Source organism: Lactuca virosa, chromosome 5 (assembly GCF_052849685.1).
Source record: "Lactuca virosa cultivar CGN04683 chromosome 5, Lactuca_virosa_CGN04683_v6, whole genome shotgun sequence".
NCBI classification, from domain to species: domain Eukaryota; kingdom Viridiplantae; phylum Streptophyta; class Magnoliopsida; order Asterales; family Asteraceae; genus Lactuca; species Lactuca virosa.
The window spans coordinates 380783226-380797631 of record NC_136430.1 but is presented as its reverse complement, the minus strand read 5'-3'; the positions used below and the strand labels follow the sequence as shown (position 1 = coordinate 380797631).

The following is a 14406-nucleotide window of genomic DNA, read 5'->3' as shown; positions in this document are numbered from 1 at the left end:
TTTTTAACGCTTATATAATAGTAATAATAGTTAGACTATTAATTAGTCTCGGCGAATAATATACTAAACTCTAGTGGTAATAATACTAAGTTTCGTTGAAGGAAATTATTTTTAAGAAGCGAAGCGCTGTCTGAGTTCGGAATCACCACCTTTTCAAGTGAGTGCATGGTCCCTTTCATCTTACACATAGATATGAAGTATTTAATATAAATTACGTGCTATGTGTGCATATTGTCTGAATACTTGCTGTCTATGCTGGGTGAAATATTTTTATACACGTTTTAAATGATTTAAATTGTATATGTATTTTACATCTACAAAACGTGTTGGGTAAAACATGGGTAGATGTAATAGTTGTTGTGTGACCAAATAAAATAATGAGAGGCCTCGATATAGATGTTATTGATGATCCAGTTATCTAGCGGAGTATAGATGACGACCACAGACTATTCTAGACAATCCAGTGGAACGCTAGCAGGCTCGCAACCTGTAGGTGTTTATTTGAACTGTGTGCTCACCAGCAGTACCCCATCCCCCACATGGTTGCCTTATTTGACATGAATTGTTGAGGAACCCCCGGAGCATGTGTTGTCACCCCGATGAAAAGTCCCTTAGACTAGGTGTAATGCCCGTGTTTCTAGGCTAGGCATTAATATTGACATGATAGTCTAGGTTAACCTTTGTGACTCATTTTGAAGAAATGAAAAGGAATTATTTGAATATTATGTGTTTTATGCTTAATTATTAGGGTTTAATTAATTAAGAATAAAAATGAGCGTCAAAAATTAAATTTTAGATAAAGCCGATATCTATTAAGAAACTTGTATTTAGCCCCTTTTTCCATATTTTCTTCATCTTAACATTCCCCAAAGCCCCGGTATCGATTATAACCCCCGGAATACGCCACGAAGTCCCCGAGAAGCCCGGAAAATTTATCTTTTCGGTTTCGAAGCCCGACCCTCGCAGAGCCCGATTGCTTAATAAAACTCCCGGTTTTATTAGAAACGATCGTTTTAGGAAACGAATTGCTGCCCGATTTTCATTAAATCAAGTGAGTGTGTAGTTACTTTCACCTTACACATAGATATGAAGTATTTTACATAAAATACGTGCTGTGTGAATATATATTGTTTGTTTATTTGAGATGGGTGTTGAAGGAATGATTTATACAGGTTTTTAAATAATTTAAACTGTATATGTATTTTTATCTACGAAAAATGTTGGGTAAAACATGGGTAGATGAAATAGTGGGTGTGATGAAAGGTGAGTTGGATAGATGAGATGATCAGTGATAGAGATCATGAGTTGAGAGTGAGTGGTGAAATGAGATCATGAGTTGATAGTGAGGGGTGAAGCCCTTACCCAAACGTTGGCGTGAGTGGTGCAATATGAGAAAAGCCCTTACCCAAACGTGGGCCCCCGTCATTCAGCAGAGTATGGATGGCAACCATGGACTATTCTAGACAGTCTGTGGAACACTAGCAGGCCCGCAACCTGTAGGTGTAATGAACTATATGTTCATTTGCTGTACTCTAAAAACCCATTGACATGTATTGCAGGGGGGATACCTGTAAATAATACTGTCGATAAATGAGAGCTATGGACTTAGCACATGTTGAATAAACCTTGGCAGCTATGGAGTTAGTGCCCGTTGTATAAACCCCGGTGACGAGGTGACTTTGTGTCTATTCCTTAGGATGAATCCTTAGGAAGGAGTGATAGTTGATTCTTAGGGTAAACCCTTGAGAAATAAATAAGATAATGGGGTTGGGGTAATTCGGTTGATTGATTGATGTTTAAGCATATTAAATTATGTATTGTGGGTTGAAAACCCTATATGCTCACCAGGCTTCCAAGCCTGACCTACTCAGCTTTTTATATTATAGGTAGTGGACCCCGAGCATAGTCGGATGATGATGATGAGTGATTTTTGGATTATAGGCCAGTAGTTAAAAATAATTGTTGTAAGGCTTATAATGTCTTGTTTATGCTTTTGATCTGTATCGGAACATGACATCCCGAGGTTTTGATATAAAAGGAAATTATATATTTCTTAAAGAAAGGTTTTGAAAAACTTTTATTATGTTTTGTGTTGGGGACCAATTCCGCAACATCTTTTATAAAGATTTATCTGATTTGATTTTAAAAAACATAAATTAAATCGGTTTTTTCTGGCCGAGAAATTAGGGGATGTCACAGTTGGTATCAGAGCATTAGTTTAAGTGAACTAAGAAATTGTAGGATTTCTAGACTTAAACTTAGAATGCTAAGTGATGATTGTGAGATAAGTGTCTGCCATATTTTAGACACGAGCACTAGTTTATTTTAGGAAAGATGCCTAAAATGCTTTTATGTGCTAAATGATATATGTTTGTCATATATGCCATTATTTGTTCGGATCTATGGTCTGTTGCCGACTGGATCTGGAAACCTTATGTGTGTAGGATTCTAAACGTATGATTACGATATTAGAACTAACATATAAACGTTTCAGAGTAATAATGAAGATTTAACGTCTATCGAAAATAAAGATCTAAATTCACCTACGATTGGTGTATAGATCGAAATGGCAAGTACGCAAAGTGAATTCGGAAACGATAATCCGCAGCCTAAGCCAATCACGATGGTTGGGGTGCAGGCAATGGTGCGTACAATGTTAGATGAACAGATGGAAGAAACAAAACGTTTGCTTCAACAAAGTAAGGATGAACTTACTGTGCCAGTATGTCAGGCATCTGTTCTTAAGGCAACTATTAGGGTTGCTAAGTCTATTGAAGAAATGATCAATGACAGGACCGCCAACAAGGTTGAAGTTGACAAAAAGAGGAAACTTGAGGGGTCTTCAAGGCCCAACAAGAACAACATATCCTCAAAGTCTGGCAAAAGAAGAGATAAAGGAAAATGGTGCGGGAAGTGCAAAAATAAACACTGTGGGAATTATGACGGGAAGGTAAAGTGCTTTAGGTGTGGAGAAATAGGGCATTACGCCAATCAGTGTACGATTCTCAAGGGGGTGTGTTATATATGTAAAGAAGAAGGCCATATTTGTAAGAACTGTCCGAAGAACAATGAAGTAACAAGGCCAAGTGCACCACCAACACCAATGGAATTTCAGAATATCCTTGACGAAGCAATTAATAACGCTAGGAAGTAGAAGTAAAGACTTGATACCCGAAGATCAAGTTACGAAGTAGTAATGTGAATAGTAACAAGTGGTTTAGCCTATTAGAGGTATAGAATAGGGTAAACTTGAACCTTTGTGTAATCGTTTCAAGGAAATAATATAAACCCTGGTTTTGTCATCTGATGAATGGAATGGTTGGTGTAATTCTTGAAGTTGTCCCATCGTCTGGAATTTCCATCACCAACCAAGTTGAAATAGAATTGATCATTGAAGATACGCATGGAAGAAGTCCTAGTAGAGTCTAGGAAAAATTTATGATTAATTGGACACATTCGTATGTGTTAAATTGTTTTGTGATTTTAGGACTTAGGGACTGCGAGACAGTACTTGGGACGAGTATGAGTAGGTGTGAATAGTAGTAGAGATCTATACTACTGGACGCACAGGACTCACACTTGGATCAGGGAAAGTCACAAGGTTACCAAGGAGCTAGTAATTGATTCCGTCTTATTCCAGTCTGTCGTTACTATCGTTCCGGTAATGACTAAGAAGATGATTGTTATTCCGACCCTAGTGGTCATATCAAATTGAGTCCGACTACGATGAGTTTGTTACGTGGTTCCGAGAACCAAGTTCGATGTAACATTTGACTTAAGCCAAATGATTGAAGTAAAGGATGATCAAAGCGATCAATAGAAGTATCGCACTCATTATTGAAGAAGTTGATAGTTAGAAATGATACATGTTGAACTGTGATTGTATCACATTGGAACATGAAGGTAGGTATAGTTTGTTCTGAAATTTGTCCCTAAGAGACCTGAGTCTAAGTAGTGCATTATACAATGAGAGATCATTAGAACATGACCCATCGGTCTGTTACAATAAACGAAGGAAAATACTTATTCTAAGAAGAAGAATGAGTCCTCAATAAGGATTTATTTTGTAACTCGAAGGTTACAATTGAAAGTCCTACGGAGATCTGAAGCTTTTTAGGATTCGTCGGATATTATCGAAGGTTTATCCAAGGCTTTTCTTCGATCGCAACTCCATTAACAGCTTTGACCCACAAAGGAGTTGTTTATACTTGGAATGAGAAGCATAAGGAAGTTTTGAGAAGTTAAAGAAGACGTTGTGCGAAGCACCGATTCTTTCGTTACCTGAAGGAGTTGATGACTTCACATTTTATAGTGATGCCTCTGGAGTTGGTTTAGGTTGTGTTCTGACCCGAAGGGATAAAATGATAGCAAATGCATCGAGGCAATTGAAGGAGTATGAAAAGAACTACCCTACTCATGATCTGGAGTTGGCAGCGGTAGTATTCGCCTTAAAGATATGGAGGCATTATCTTTATGGTACTAAGTGTAAACTTCTCACTGATCATAAGAGTCTTCAATATCTCTTTAATCAGAAGGAATTGAACATGAGGCAACAGCGCTGGCTAGAATTACTCAAGGACTACGACTGTGAGATACTTTACCACCCTGGTAAAGCAAATGTTGATGCTGATACTCTTAGTCAGAAAGTAAATCTTGAAAAGAAAAGGCCAAGAGCGTTGAGAATTGAAGTTGTCTCGACAGTTGTGGAAAGTATAAAGAAAGCTCAGGAGAAAGCTTTAGAGAGAAATGACCGAAAGGAGGAACGTTTGGGCAAAACGTTGGTGTTTGATACAAACGGTCAAGGACTGAAGGTATTCAAAGATAGGATTTGGGTATCTAAGGCGGGAGGAGTAAGAGATCTTCTGATGGAAAAATCTCACAAAACCATGTACTCAATTCATCACGGCAGTACGAAAATGTATAGGGATCTAAAAACCCTATTACTGGTGGCCGACGATGAAGCTCGATGTTAATAAGTATATGGCTGAGTGTGTAACTTGTGCTAGGGTTAAGGCACAACATCAGAAACCGTATGGGAGTTTAGAACCTTTACATATACCCAAAGCAAGGAACGGTCACGACATGATTTGGGTGGTCGTTGATCGCTTCACTAAGAGTGCGCATTTCATAGCAGCCAACGGGAAATGGTCTATGGATAAACTTGCGAATTCTTACGTGAAGAAAATTGTGAGGCTTCACGGTGTTCCATTAACGATTGTAACTAATCGTGATAGCCGTTTTACCCCAAGGTTTTGGAGGAGTTTATAAGAGGAATTGGGTACCAAGTTGTGTTTGAATACAGCTTACCATCCGCAAACCGATGGTCAGAGCAAATGAACAATTCAAACCTGGGAGGATATGTTGAGAGCATGTACCCTGGAATTCCAAGGTAACTGGGGTAAACACTTACCATTAGTAGAATTTTCCTATAATGATAGTTTCCACTCGAACATCTAGATGGCACCTTATCACGCTTTGTATGGGGAAAAGTGTTGAACGCCGTCATGTTGGCTTGAAGCTGAGGAAAAACAGTTTATGGGACTTAAAATAGTCCATCAGACTGCTGAAAAGTTGAAAGTGATTAGGGAAAAGATGTTAGCTGCTCAAGAGAGCTATGCTGACAAGAAAAGATAATTGATATCATTCAAAGTTGGAGATTCGGTTTTACTTAAAGTCTTGCCATGGAAGAGACTTATAAGGTTTGGTAGAAGGGGAAAGTTGAGTCCAAGGTTTATTGGACCATTTAAAGTTCTTCTGAGGATCGGGAATCAAGCTTACAAGCTAGAATTACCGGAAGAACTAAAGGGTATTCATAACACCTTTCGTGTGTGTTATTTGAGAAAATTCACGGGAGGAGTGCCCGACATAATTCCCATTTCTGAATTAAGGTTGGATGAAAACAAGAGGTTAATTGGAGAACCCGAGGCAATCGTTGACCGTAAGACTAAGAAGTTGTAACGTAAGATGGTCGATTTAGTGCTTATACATTAGAAACATACGAATGGGCCAAATCTCACCTGGAAAAAAAAACGGAGAGTGACATGATGAGTCGCTACCCGTATTTGTTTGCTGATGTGTGATTCTGGGGACATAATCATTCTAAGGGGGAGAGAATTGTAATGCCCGTGTTTCTACGCTAGGCATTAATATTGACATGATAGTCTAGGTTAACCTTTGTGACTCATTTTGAAGAAATGAAAATGAATTATGTGAATATTATGTGTTTTATGTGTTTTATGCTTAATTATTAGGGTTTAATTAATTAAGAATAAAAATGAGCGTCAAAAATTAAATTTTAGATAAAGCTGATATCTATTAAGAAACTTGTAGTGGGCGTGACAAGGATTACGGATATATAAAGAATGCCGAAATCCGAGTTATAATGAAGAAGTTATGACATGTCAAAGTTTCGCGATAAACCGGCACGCTGCCGAATGTCGTAAAAAGTGAGTTTTTAATAAACTACTTTTTAGCCTTAGTAATCCAAACAACACTCGTAGTGTTCGTTAAACCGATAGTAGGTATAAAAAGAACGCCCAAATCTGACTTCGTATGAGGAAGTTATGATTTTTCAAAGTTTCAGCTTAGCAGTAGACAGCTAAAAACTCGAATTTTAGATCAAGTAATTTTTAGCCGACATGACCTAAACGAGAATCAAAGGTCTCGTCATTAGTAGCACAACGGTAAAAAGTCTGACGAAAACGGACGTCGGATGAAGAAGTTATGAATTTTTAACGGATTTCCTGTCCCGGTCTGTTAAAAATAATAATATAAAAATTAAAGTCAAAATTAGCTGATGAAGTCTGAATGAAAGTTGTAGAGCGTAATTTTACCTACGCGTGCATATAAAGAACGTCAAAAACGGAGCTCATATGCGAAAGTTATGGATTTTAGAAGTTTTGGCGCGAAAATCGAGAAAAATCCCCAAAACCGAGGAATTTCGCACACGTGGACTTCCGCCACGTGTCCTCGCTTCGCATCCGACGCGTGTCCGGAACCTGCTGAGTCATCGAAGCCACCTGGCGAGGCGTGTCATGTTCTTCTCCAGTCAGAGGTTCGGTCCAATAGGAGGCTGCCCCGTGTCCGAACCGAAGAGCAGTCCGAAGCGTTCCAATCAGAAGCCTCCAGCGAGGCCCTCGCACGCGCAACCCATGTGCGAGCACCTGCGCACCCTCGCCTGCGGACCCCACCCTTCTAAGCCGACCTTCGGACCCTATAAATAGAAGGGTATGCGAACCCTCCCGGTTACTTTTGGGATTTTGCCATATTTAGCCCCTTTTTCCATATTTTCTTCATCTTAACATTCCCCAAAGCCCCGGTATCGATTATAACCCCCGGAATACGCCACGAAGTGCCCGAGAAGCCGTAAAATTTATCTTTTCGGTTTCGAAGCCCGACCCTCGCAGAGCCCGGTTTCTCAATAAAACTCCCGGTTTTATTAGAAACGATCGTTTTAGGAAACGAATTGCTGCCCGATTTTCATTAAATCAAGTGAGTGTGTAGTTACTTTCACCTTACACATAGATATGAAGTATTTTACATAAAATACGTGCTGTGTGAATATATATTGTTTGTTTATTTGAGATGGGTGTTGAAGGAATGATTTATACAGGTTTTTAAATAATTTAAACTGTATATGTATTTTTATCTACGAAAAATGTTGGGTAAAACATGGGTAGATGAAATAGTGGGTGTGATGAAAGGTGAGTTGGATAGATGAGATGATCAGTGATAGAGATCATGAGTTGAGAGTGAGTGGTGAAATGAGATCATGAGTTGATAGTGAGGGGTGAAGCCCTTACCCAAACGTTGGCGTGAGTGGTGCAATATGAGAAAAGCCCTTACCCAAACGTGGGCCCCCGTCATTCAGCAGAGTATGGATGGCAACCATGGACTATTCTAGACAGTCTGTGGAACACTAGCAGGCCCGCAACCTGTAGGTGTAATGAACTATATGTTCATTTGCTGTACTCTAAAAACCCATTGACATGTATTGCAGGGGGGATACCTGTAAATAATACTGTCGATAAATGAGAGTTATGGACTTAGCACATGTTGAATAAACCTTGGCAGCTATGGACTTAGTGCTCGTTGTATAAACCCCGGTGACGAGGTGACTTTATGTCTATTCCTTAGGATGAATCCTTAGGAAGGAGTGATAGTTGATTCTTAGGGTAAACCCTTAAGAAATAAATAAGATAATGGGGGTTGGGGTAATTCGGTTGATTGATTGATGTTTAAGCATATTAAATTATGTATTGTGGGTTGAAAACCCTATATGCTCACCAGGCTTCCAAGCCTGACCCACTCAGGTTTTTATATTACAGGTAGTGGACCCCGAGCATAGTTGGATGATAATGATGAGTGATTTTTGGATTATAGGCCAGTAGTTAAAAATAACTGTTGTAAGGCTTATAATGTCTTGTTTATGCTTTTGATCTGTATCGGAACATGACATCCCGAGGTTTTGATATAAAAGGAAATTATATATTTCTTAAAGAAAGGTTTTGAAAAACTTTTATTATGTTTTGTTTTGGGGACCATTTCCGCAACATCTTTTATAAAGATTTCTCTGATTTGATTTTAAAAAGCATAAATTAAATCGGTCTTTTCTGGCCGAGAAATTAAGGGATGTCACACTAGGTCCCTTGTGTTAGATGTTTTAGGGACGTAAAGTGAGGATAACGGGAACGGGTAATCGGGTTTGTTTGGTTTGATAAAGTTAATAAACTTATTTATTGTGGGTTGAAAACCCTATGTACTCACCAGGTTTCCCAACCTGACCCACTCAGTTTATTTATATCACAGGTGTTGATATGAAGTCACATTACACTGAGAGATTAAGGAGATATAAATCACTAGTGATAATGAATGTAAGTTCTGTTTATGCTTATGTTTCTGTATTGACGATGACATCCCAAATGTTTTAAAATGAATAAAAATACTTCTCTTCGGAAATGCTTTGATAACATATTTATCATGATTTACTGGGAACAAATTCCGCAACATTTTTATTAAAAGAGGTACTCTGATTTTTATAAAGCATAAACAAAATTGGTCTTTTTTGGCCGTGAAAATTGGGATGTCACAGTAAGCCCGAAGATTAGTGAGTTCCCCCAAAATACCAACGCCATACAAACCAAAACAATATCATAACAAACAACATGCATATAGAGTCTTCAGAATGATCGGACCGCCCTCACCGGGCCTTCGGTCTATCTGGCCCACTCTCAGAGTCTTCAGTATGACTGGACTGCCCTCGTCGGGCCTTCAGTCTATCTGGACCACTCTCAGAACCTTCAACATGTCTGGTCCGCCTTCCCGGGCCTTCAGCCTATCTGGACCATTCTACGGGCCTTCGGCCTGACTAGTACGCCCTGATGGGTCTGTAGTCTATTCGGGCCGCCCTGGGTATGTTGGCCTAGAGCACAAAGTAGGACCGCCTTAACCTACCCACAAGCACACAATCAACACATAAATATCATACGCTAATCATAGCATCATCCTATATACCAGGATACCGATCTAACAAATCACTAAACATAGCATCATCCTATAACCAGGATACTGATCTAACAGATCACTAAACATAACATCATCCTATAACCAGGATATAATCCAAAAATGGTCGGCTTTGGTGCCTTAGACGATATAGTGAGAAGAACTCACCTCACAATGCCGAACTGTACTGAAATCTCCGACTGCTGATTCACCGAGAATCCCGAACTAAAACAATAAACGAACACTAAGTCAAAAATTGAATACCAATCTTGGCTAAGGGTCCAACATGTGTTAATATTCCATTCTATCCTTTCCTTAAGTTGGACAAAGGCCCAACTCCAATTCCTTAGCCCAAAAGCCCAATATACAAGGCCCATAATTTGCCCAATTTCCAAATTGGGCCCAACTCTCTAATTGAGCCTCATCCTAAGGTCCAATTCCATACAAGACACTACTATTCAGAAAGCCCAAAAAGGGTTCAAACCAACTAGCCCAAAGATGGCCCAATCCCGAAGCCCAAATCACAAAAGCCCAACAGAAGACGTACGTTGGGCGTACGCGAGCCTCGCGTTTACTGGAAAGCGAGGATGTTGACTGCGTACGCGGGGCGTACTGCCCTCTACGCGGGGCATACCCTCGTTGAGTCCAAAACCCTAATAAGTGCTTAATGACTTAAGCACTTAAGCCCATATTCCAGATCCATCGACCAAATGTGTCTTAGAACCATAAAGTCTCAAACTTTAAGGCTTTGGACGTCCATAAAGTTCTTAATGCAAGGTCTTAATCCATTAAGACCTCTCTACCACTTGCATGAGACACTTCTAGCCATTGGGACCTCATTTTTATCACTTAAAACCCTTGATGGGGTCTAAAAGGACAACTTAACACGTTCAAAACCCAACATGCACAATATTGGGACTTTTTGGGACAAGAAAGGTCTCATAAAGCTAATAAGGCAAGATCTACATCATTTAAGCACAAAGGCAAAAGCTTTTTACCTCCTGGAGCTTCTAGAGGACAAGATAACCTCAGATATTCAAGCTTGCCTTCCTTCTCCAACTCCTTGATGCAACTCTTTCTTCTTCAACCACTTAAAACACACACTTTTAGCTCATACACTCAAGAAAGGGGTTAGGGTTTGGGGAAAATGGCTCAAGACTATGGAGGCTGGAATGATAGAGGGTTATGAGCTCATAAGGATGTTTATATACCACCCAAACCCTAAATATTAGGGTTTCCATCTGACGTGAGTACGCCCAGCGTACACAAGTGTACGCCCAACGTACTAAGGCACGCCTAGTACGCTCAACGTACCCTTATGTACGCGCAACGTACTCCTCTTGATCCAAAACTACAATACTAGCCATTAGGGCATCTCATGGCTATACCCTTCCATCCCCAAGGACTAAAAGTGACAAAATAATAATGAATGGAGGCTTCGAAAGTACCTGCAAATTTCGGGATGTTACAGTAAAGTTATGCCACTATTTTTGTAGATAACTTCTGATAAAAAGCAATACATAAAAGATCCATGCCCACGCTGAAAAAGATCTACGCATAAAATCTCTATATACAAAACATTAACATGCGATGAATAATAAAGTGATGTGTATCTCAATAAAGAAATTGATAAACTCAATAAATCTGCACTTGAAATGATGTGTATCTCAATAAAGAAATTGATAAACTCAATAAATATGCACTTGAGGGGCAAAGGTCACCAAGTAAAACATGGATAAATACACAATTAGTGTAAGAAGATACAAGAAGTGGGCCAAAATCATATACTAACTACATGTGCTGAAAGTAGATAGGAATACCAGAGTAAGTAGGTGAAAAAAAAAACCTACACACACTAATTTTACCGTTACTCTTTTCTAAGTATCCACATTCTCCTGTTAGATATCATAGTAAAGACTAAATCCTTAAAGTTCAGCCTCAAGCTATCTTTTCACTTCCTTTACGGCCGACCTCTCCTCCTAGCGCCTCGACTTAGCCCCTCGACTGTAATCAACATTAGTCTCCCTAATTCCTCCCCTTAATTTCTCAGTGATTGATGTCACACCCAACGAATTACTAATTGTTGTGTTGAGTATCATATCCAACGACTTACCACATGCCCACCTCAACATTTTTAGTTTTGTGACCTCCAATTCATGTTCTTTCTTAATCAGCCAACATTAACATTCATACAACAAAGTTGACATTGTTACCGCTCTATAAAAGGTTCCCTTTAGTTCTAGTGGCACCTTCTTGTCACATAAAACTCTTCTCGTTGCCCTTTACTTTAATCATCATGCCTTTGTGTACGGTGTGTAACTGTCATCACCAACACCTCTTTTCTTATGGATCATATATCATATGTACTTGAAACTTTCATTTCAGTCATTTGGGAAACATGCTCATCGACGTCTTTTACTATTTTGCTCATTGCTAATTTGTCTTTTACTATTTTGCTCATTGCTAAAATTACACAATAGATATTCTGCATTATCATTGCTAAACACCCTTATAGTACGTGATTATAGCAATTCAATCCCAAGCCATTAATGTTGTACGCAAAGAATATTGTTATCCAGTTGACTAAAATCATGGACTTTAGTCCGAGTCACAATGTTATGCACACCAAATGCATTTACAACATAGCGTTTCCATATAGATAATCACTATACCTCATAACAACTTCACAATGAATTAGGCTGTTTCAGGATGATTTAGGCTATCTTCAGATAGAGTTGAATGTATCAACAAAGAAGGAAATTCAAATGAAATACCAAGTAAAACAACACATGTTGTATAATCCGAATGAAATACCAATTCTAAAAAAACAACTCCTGTTTTTAAACTCAAAAAAAAAAAAAATCCATTAATCAATCTTCGTCATCAATGATCTTGGTTCCAAGACCCTTGAGCCCTTCAGCTGGGATCTCTGCAACAGTGACGAGAGAGTAAAGTTCTTCCTTGGCATCTTCATCATCATTCCTTTTGCGTGCAATACGCACTCTAACTCTTCTTGGAACGCTTCTGATTCCTCTGCTCCACACGTACTTGTTTAGCTTCACATCTATTCTCACATCTGTTGTCCCCATTGATTTCTGTGTAAATTTCCTGATTTCTTTAATGGCGTTGGGAGCCTTCTTCTTGAATGTGCTGTCAGTATTTGATCATGTAAACATCAAATGTTGCATTTGTGTATGATTGTTCGTCTTTTACTTAATCAATCACATTTTAAATCGATGGAATCAAGCATCTGAATATGGAAAACAGATGAATCGAAAACACGTACCATCCATGGAGGCGTTTGTGGAGGTTGATAGTGTACTCCCTGGTTACCACCTCTTCCTTCCTACCTTTAGTCTTCTCCACCATTGTTAATCTCTCTCAAACCTTATCTTCACCTGCACATAACATTTTTCAATGCGATTTCCATAAAAATACATCGTAAAACTACAATTACATACGAAAAGATAATCTACGCTGGTAGCATTGAGAACTATAGACGTATAGGTGTGACTGCGTGTGTAAAAGAGATGGAACGCACCTAGGGTTTGAGATTTGGAACCAAAATCAAAAATGGTTGTAGCGAGAGAAATTGAGAAGAATATAAAACCCAACCTTGTATAGTTAGGATTCGAATACCCGAATTTTCTCTTCGATGGGCTTCAACCTAATTTGTTCGGCCTAACAGGCAAAAATTACTGCAGGGTAACAAACAATGGCTTCCTCAATTAGAGGTGCACATTCAAACTACTCTTTCTAAAGAGTAAATTAAGTAAATTACACGAATGGTACTTATGGTTCGGGGTAATTTGCGAGTTTGTTCATGACTTGTTTTTTTAACGGTTTTATTATTTGTTTTTGTTACGCGTTTGGTCCATACTGTTTGTTTTTGTTACGTACTTGGTCATTGTCTTACCTAAAAAGACTATTATTTAAATAGGAAAAAATGGTAGGGTAAGTAAGGTAAGGTGATAGGTGGGGTTGGAGTGTTTATTTAAATAAATTAAAAAATCAATGCCAAAATAATATTTTTAGATAAGACATGACCAAGCGCGTAACAAAAACAAACAGTAAAAACATTCCAAATTAAAATAATAAGTTAGGGACCAAACCATAGCACCATTCATGTAATTTACTCTTCTTCCAAAACTCTCCAAGGTTAAAAATGACGGTTTGTTTTTTTTTTCCAAAATCTCCCTAGTTTAAAAATGGAACAATTGGTTAGAAATATGTTTTAATAAAAATTTGAAAACAACTTTTTTTATTGTTTTTTCTTTTGTTACTGAACCCGTTTTTAACCGAAATTTTTTTTACCATATATTCCAAAAAATTCAACCAAATCCAGTTAGGTTTTAACCGAACCGGTGAAAACCAAACCATTTTTTTAACCAAAACCGGCTTTAATCAACCTTTGCGCTTCACGAATTTCACTCATATCTAAGACGAGACTCGAATCCTTAATAACATGGATTTCCTCACTTAATTGAAATAACTCAATAAGCTTAGAGCATCTCCGATTATACATGTCAGATATTAATAAAGGTTATATATAAATTAGTCATAAAAATGTGTTTTGTTACCAATTGTACACTGTAGATCAAATTGTGCTCACTTTTTTTTTAAAGAAACGTTTTTCCTTTAAATTTAATTTATTATTTTTTTTAGACAATTGAAAACTCTCATTAGAACAGCATTTTAATTGTCATCGTACAATGAGTGAGATGACAAACGGGCAACAAGCTGTGTCGTTAAGCCTTTTTGAATGGTAAAACTAATTCTTTTAAAGACTACATCCGAAGATCTAGGGGTATAACATTACTATGCATAATTCGTTGTACTCTTTTAAGAAGCTCTACCGCATCCGGTGCGAGGAAACCAATCGTATCAAATGCAAATGGTATGAAC

The 14406-nt window shown here is 38.3% G+C and overlaps 1 protein-coding gene across 2 annotated transcripts; it reads right to left on the bottom strand.

Annotated features, from left to right (window-relative positions):
• Window positions 1-12243: 12243 nt before the first annotated feature.
• LOC145115563 (large ribosomal subunit protein eL31-like) lies at window positions 12244-13161 on the bottom strand. 2 transcript variants are annotated; one of them, XM_079051874.1, is made up of 3 exons: window positions 13043-13161; window positions 12788-12899; window positions 12244-12651 (listed from the first exon to the last, which is right to left on the bottom strand). In XM_079051874.1, exons 2-3 carry the CDS (start codon window positions 12868-12870, stop codon window positions 12372-12374), a joined length of 363 nt encoding a protein of 120 aa, XP_078908000.1. In that variant the 5' UTR covers window positions 12871-12899; window positions 13043-13161; the 3' UTR covers window positions 12244-12371. The 2 variants fall into 2 exon arrangements, with proteins under 2 accessions (XP_078908000.1, XP_078908001.1); XM_079051875.1 differs by having other exon boundaries at window positions 12963-13088.
• Window positions 13162-14406: the final 1245 nt, after the last annotated feature.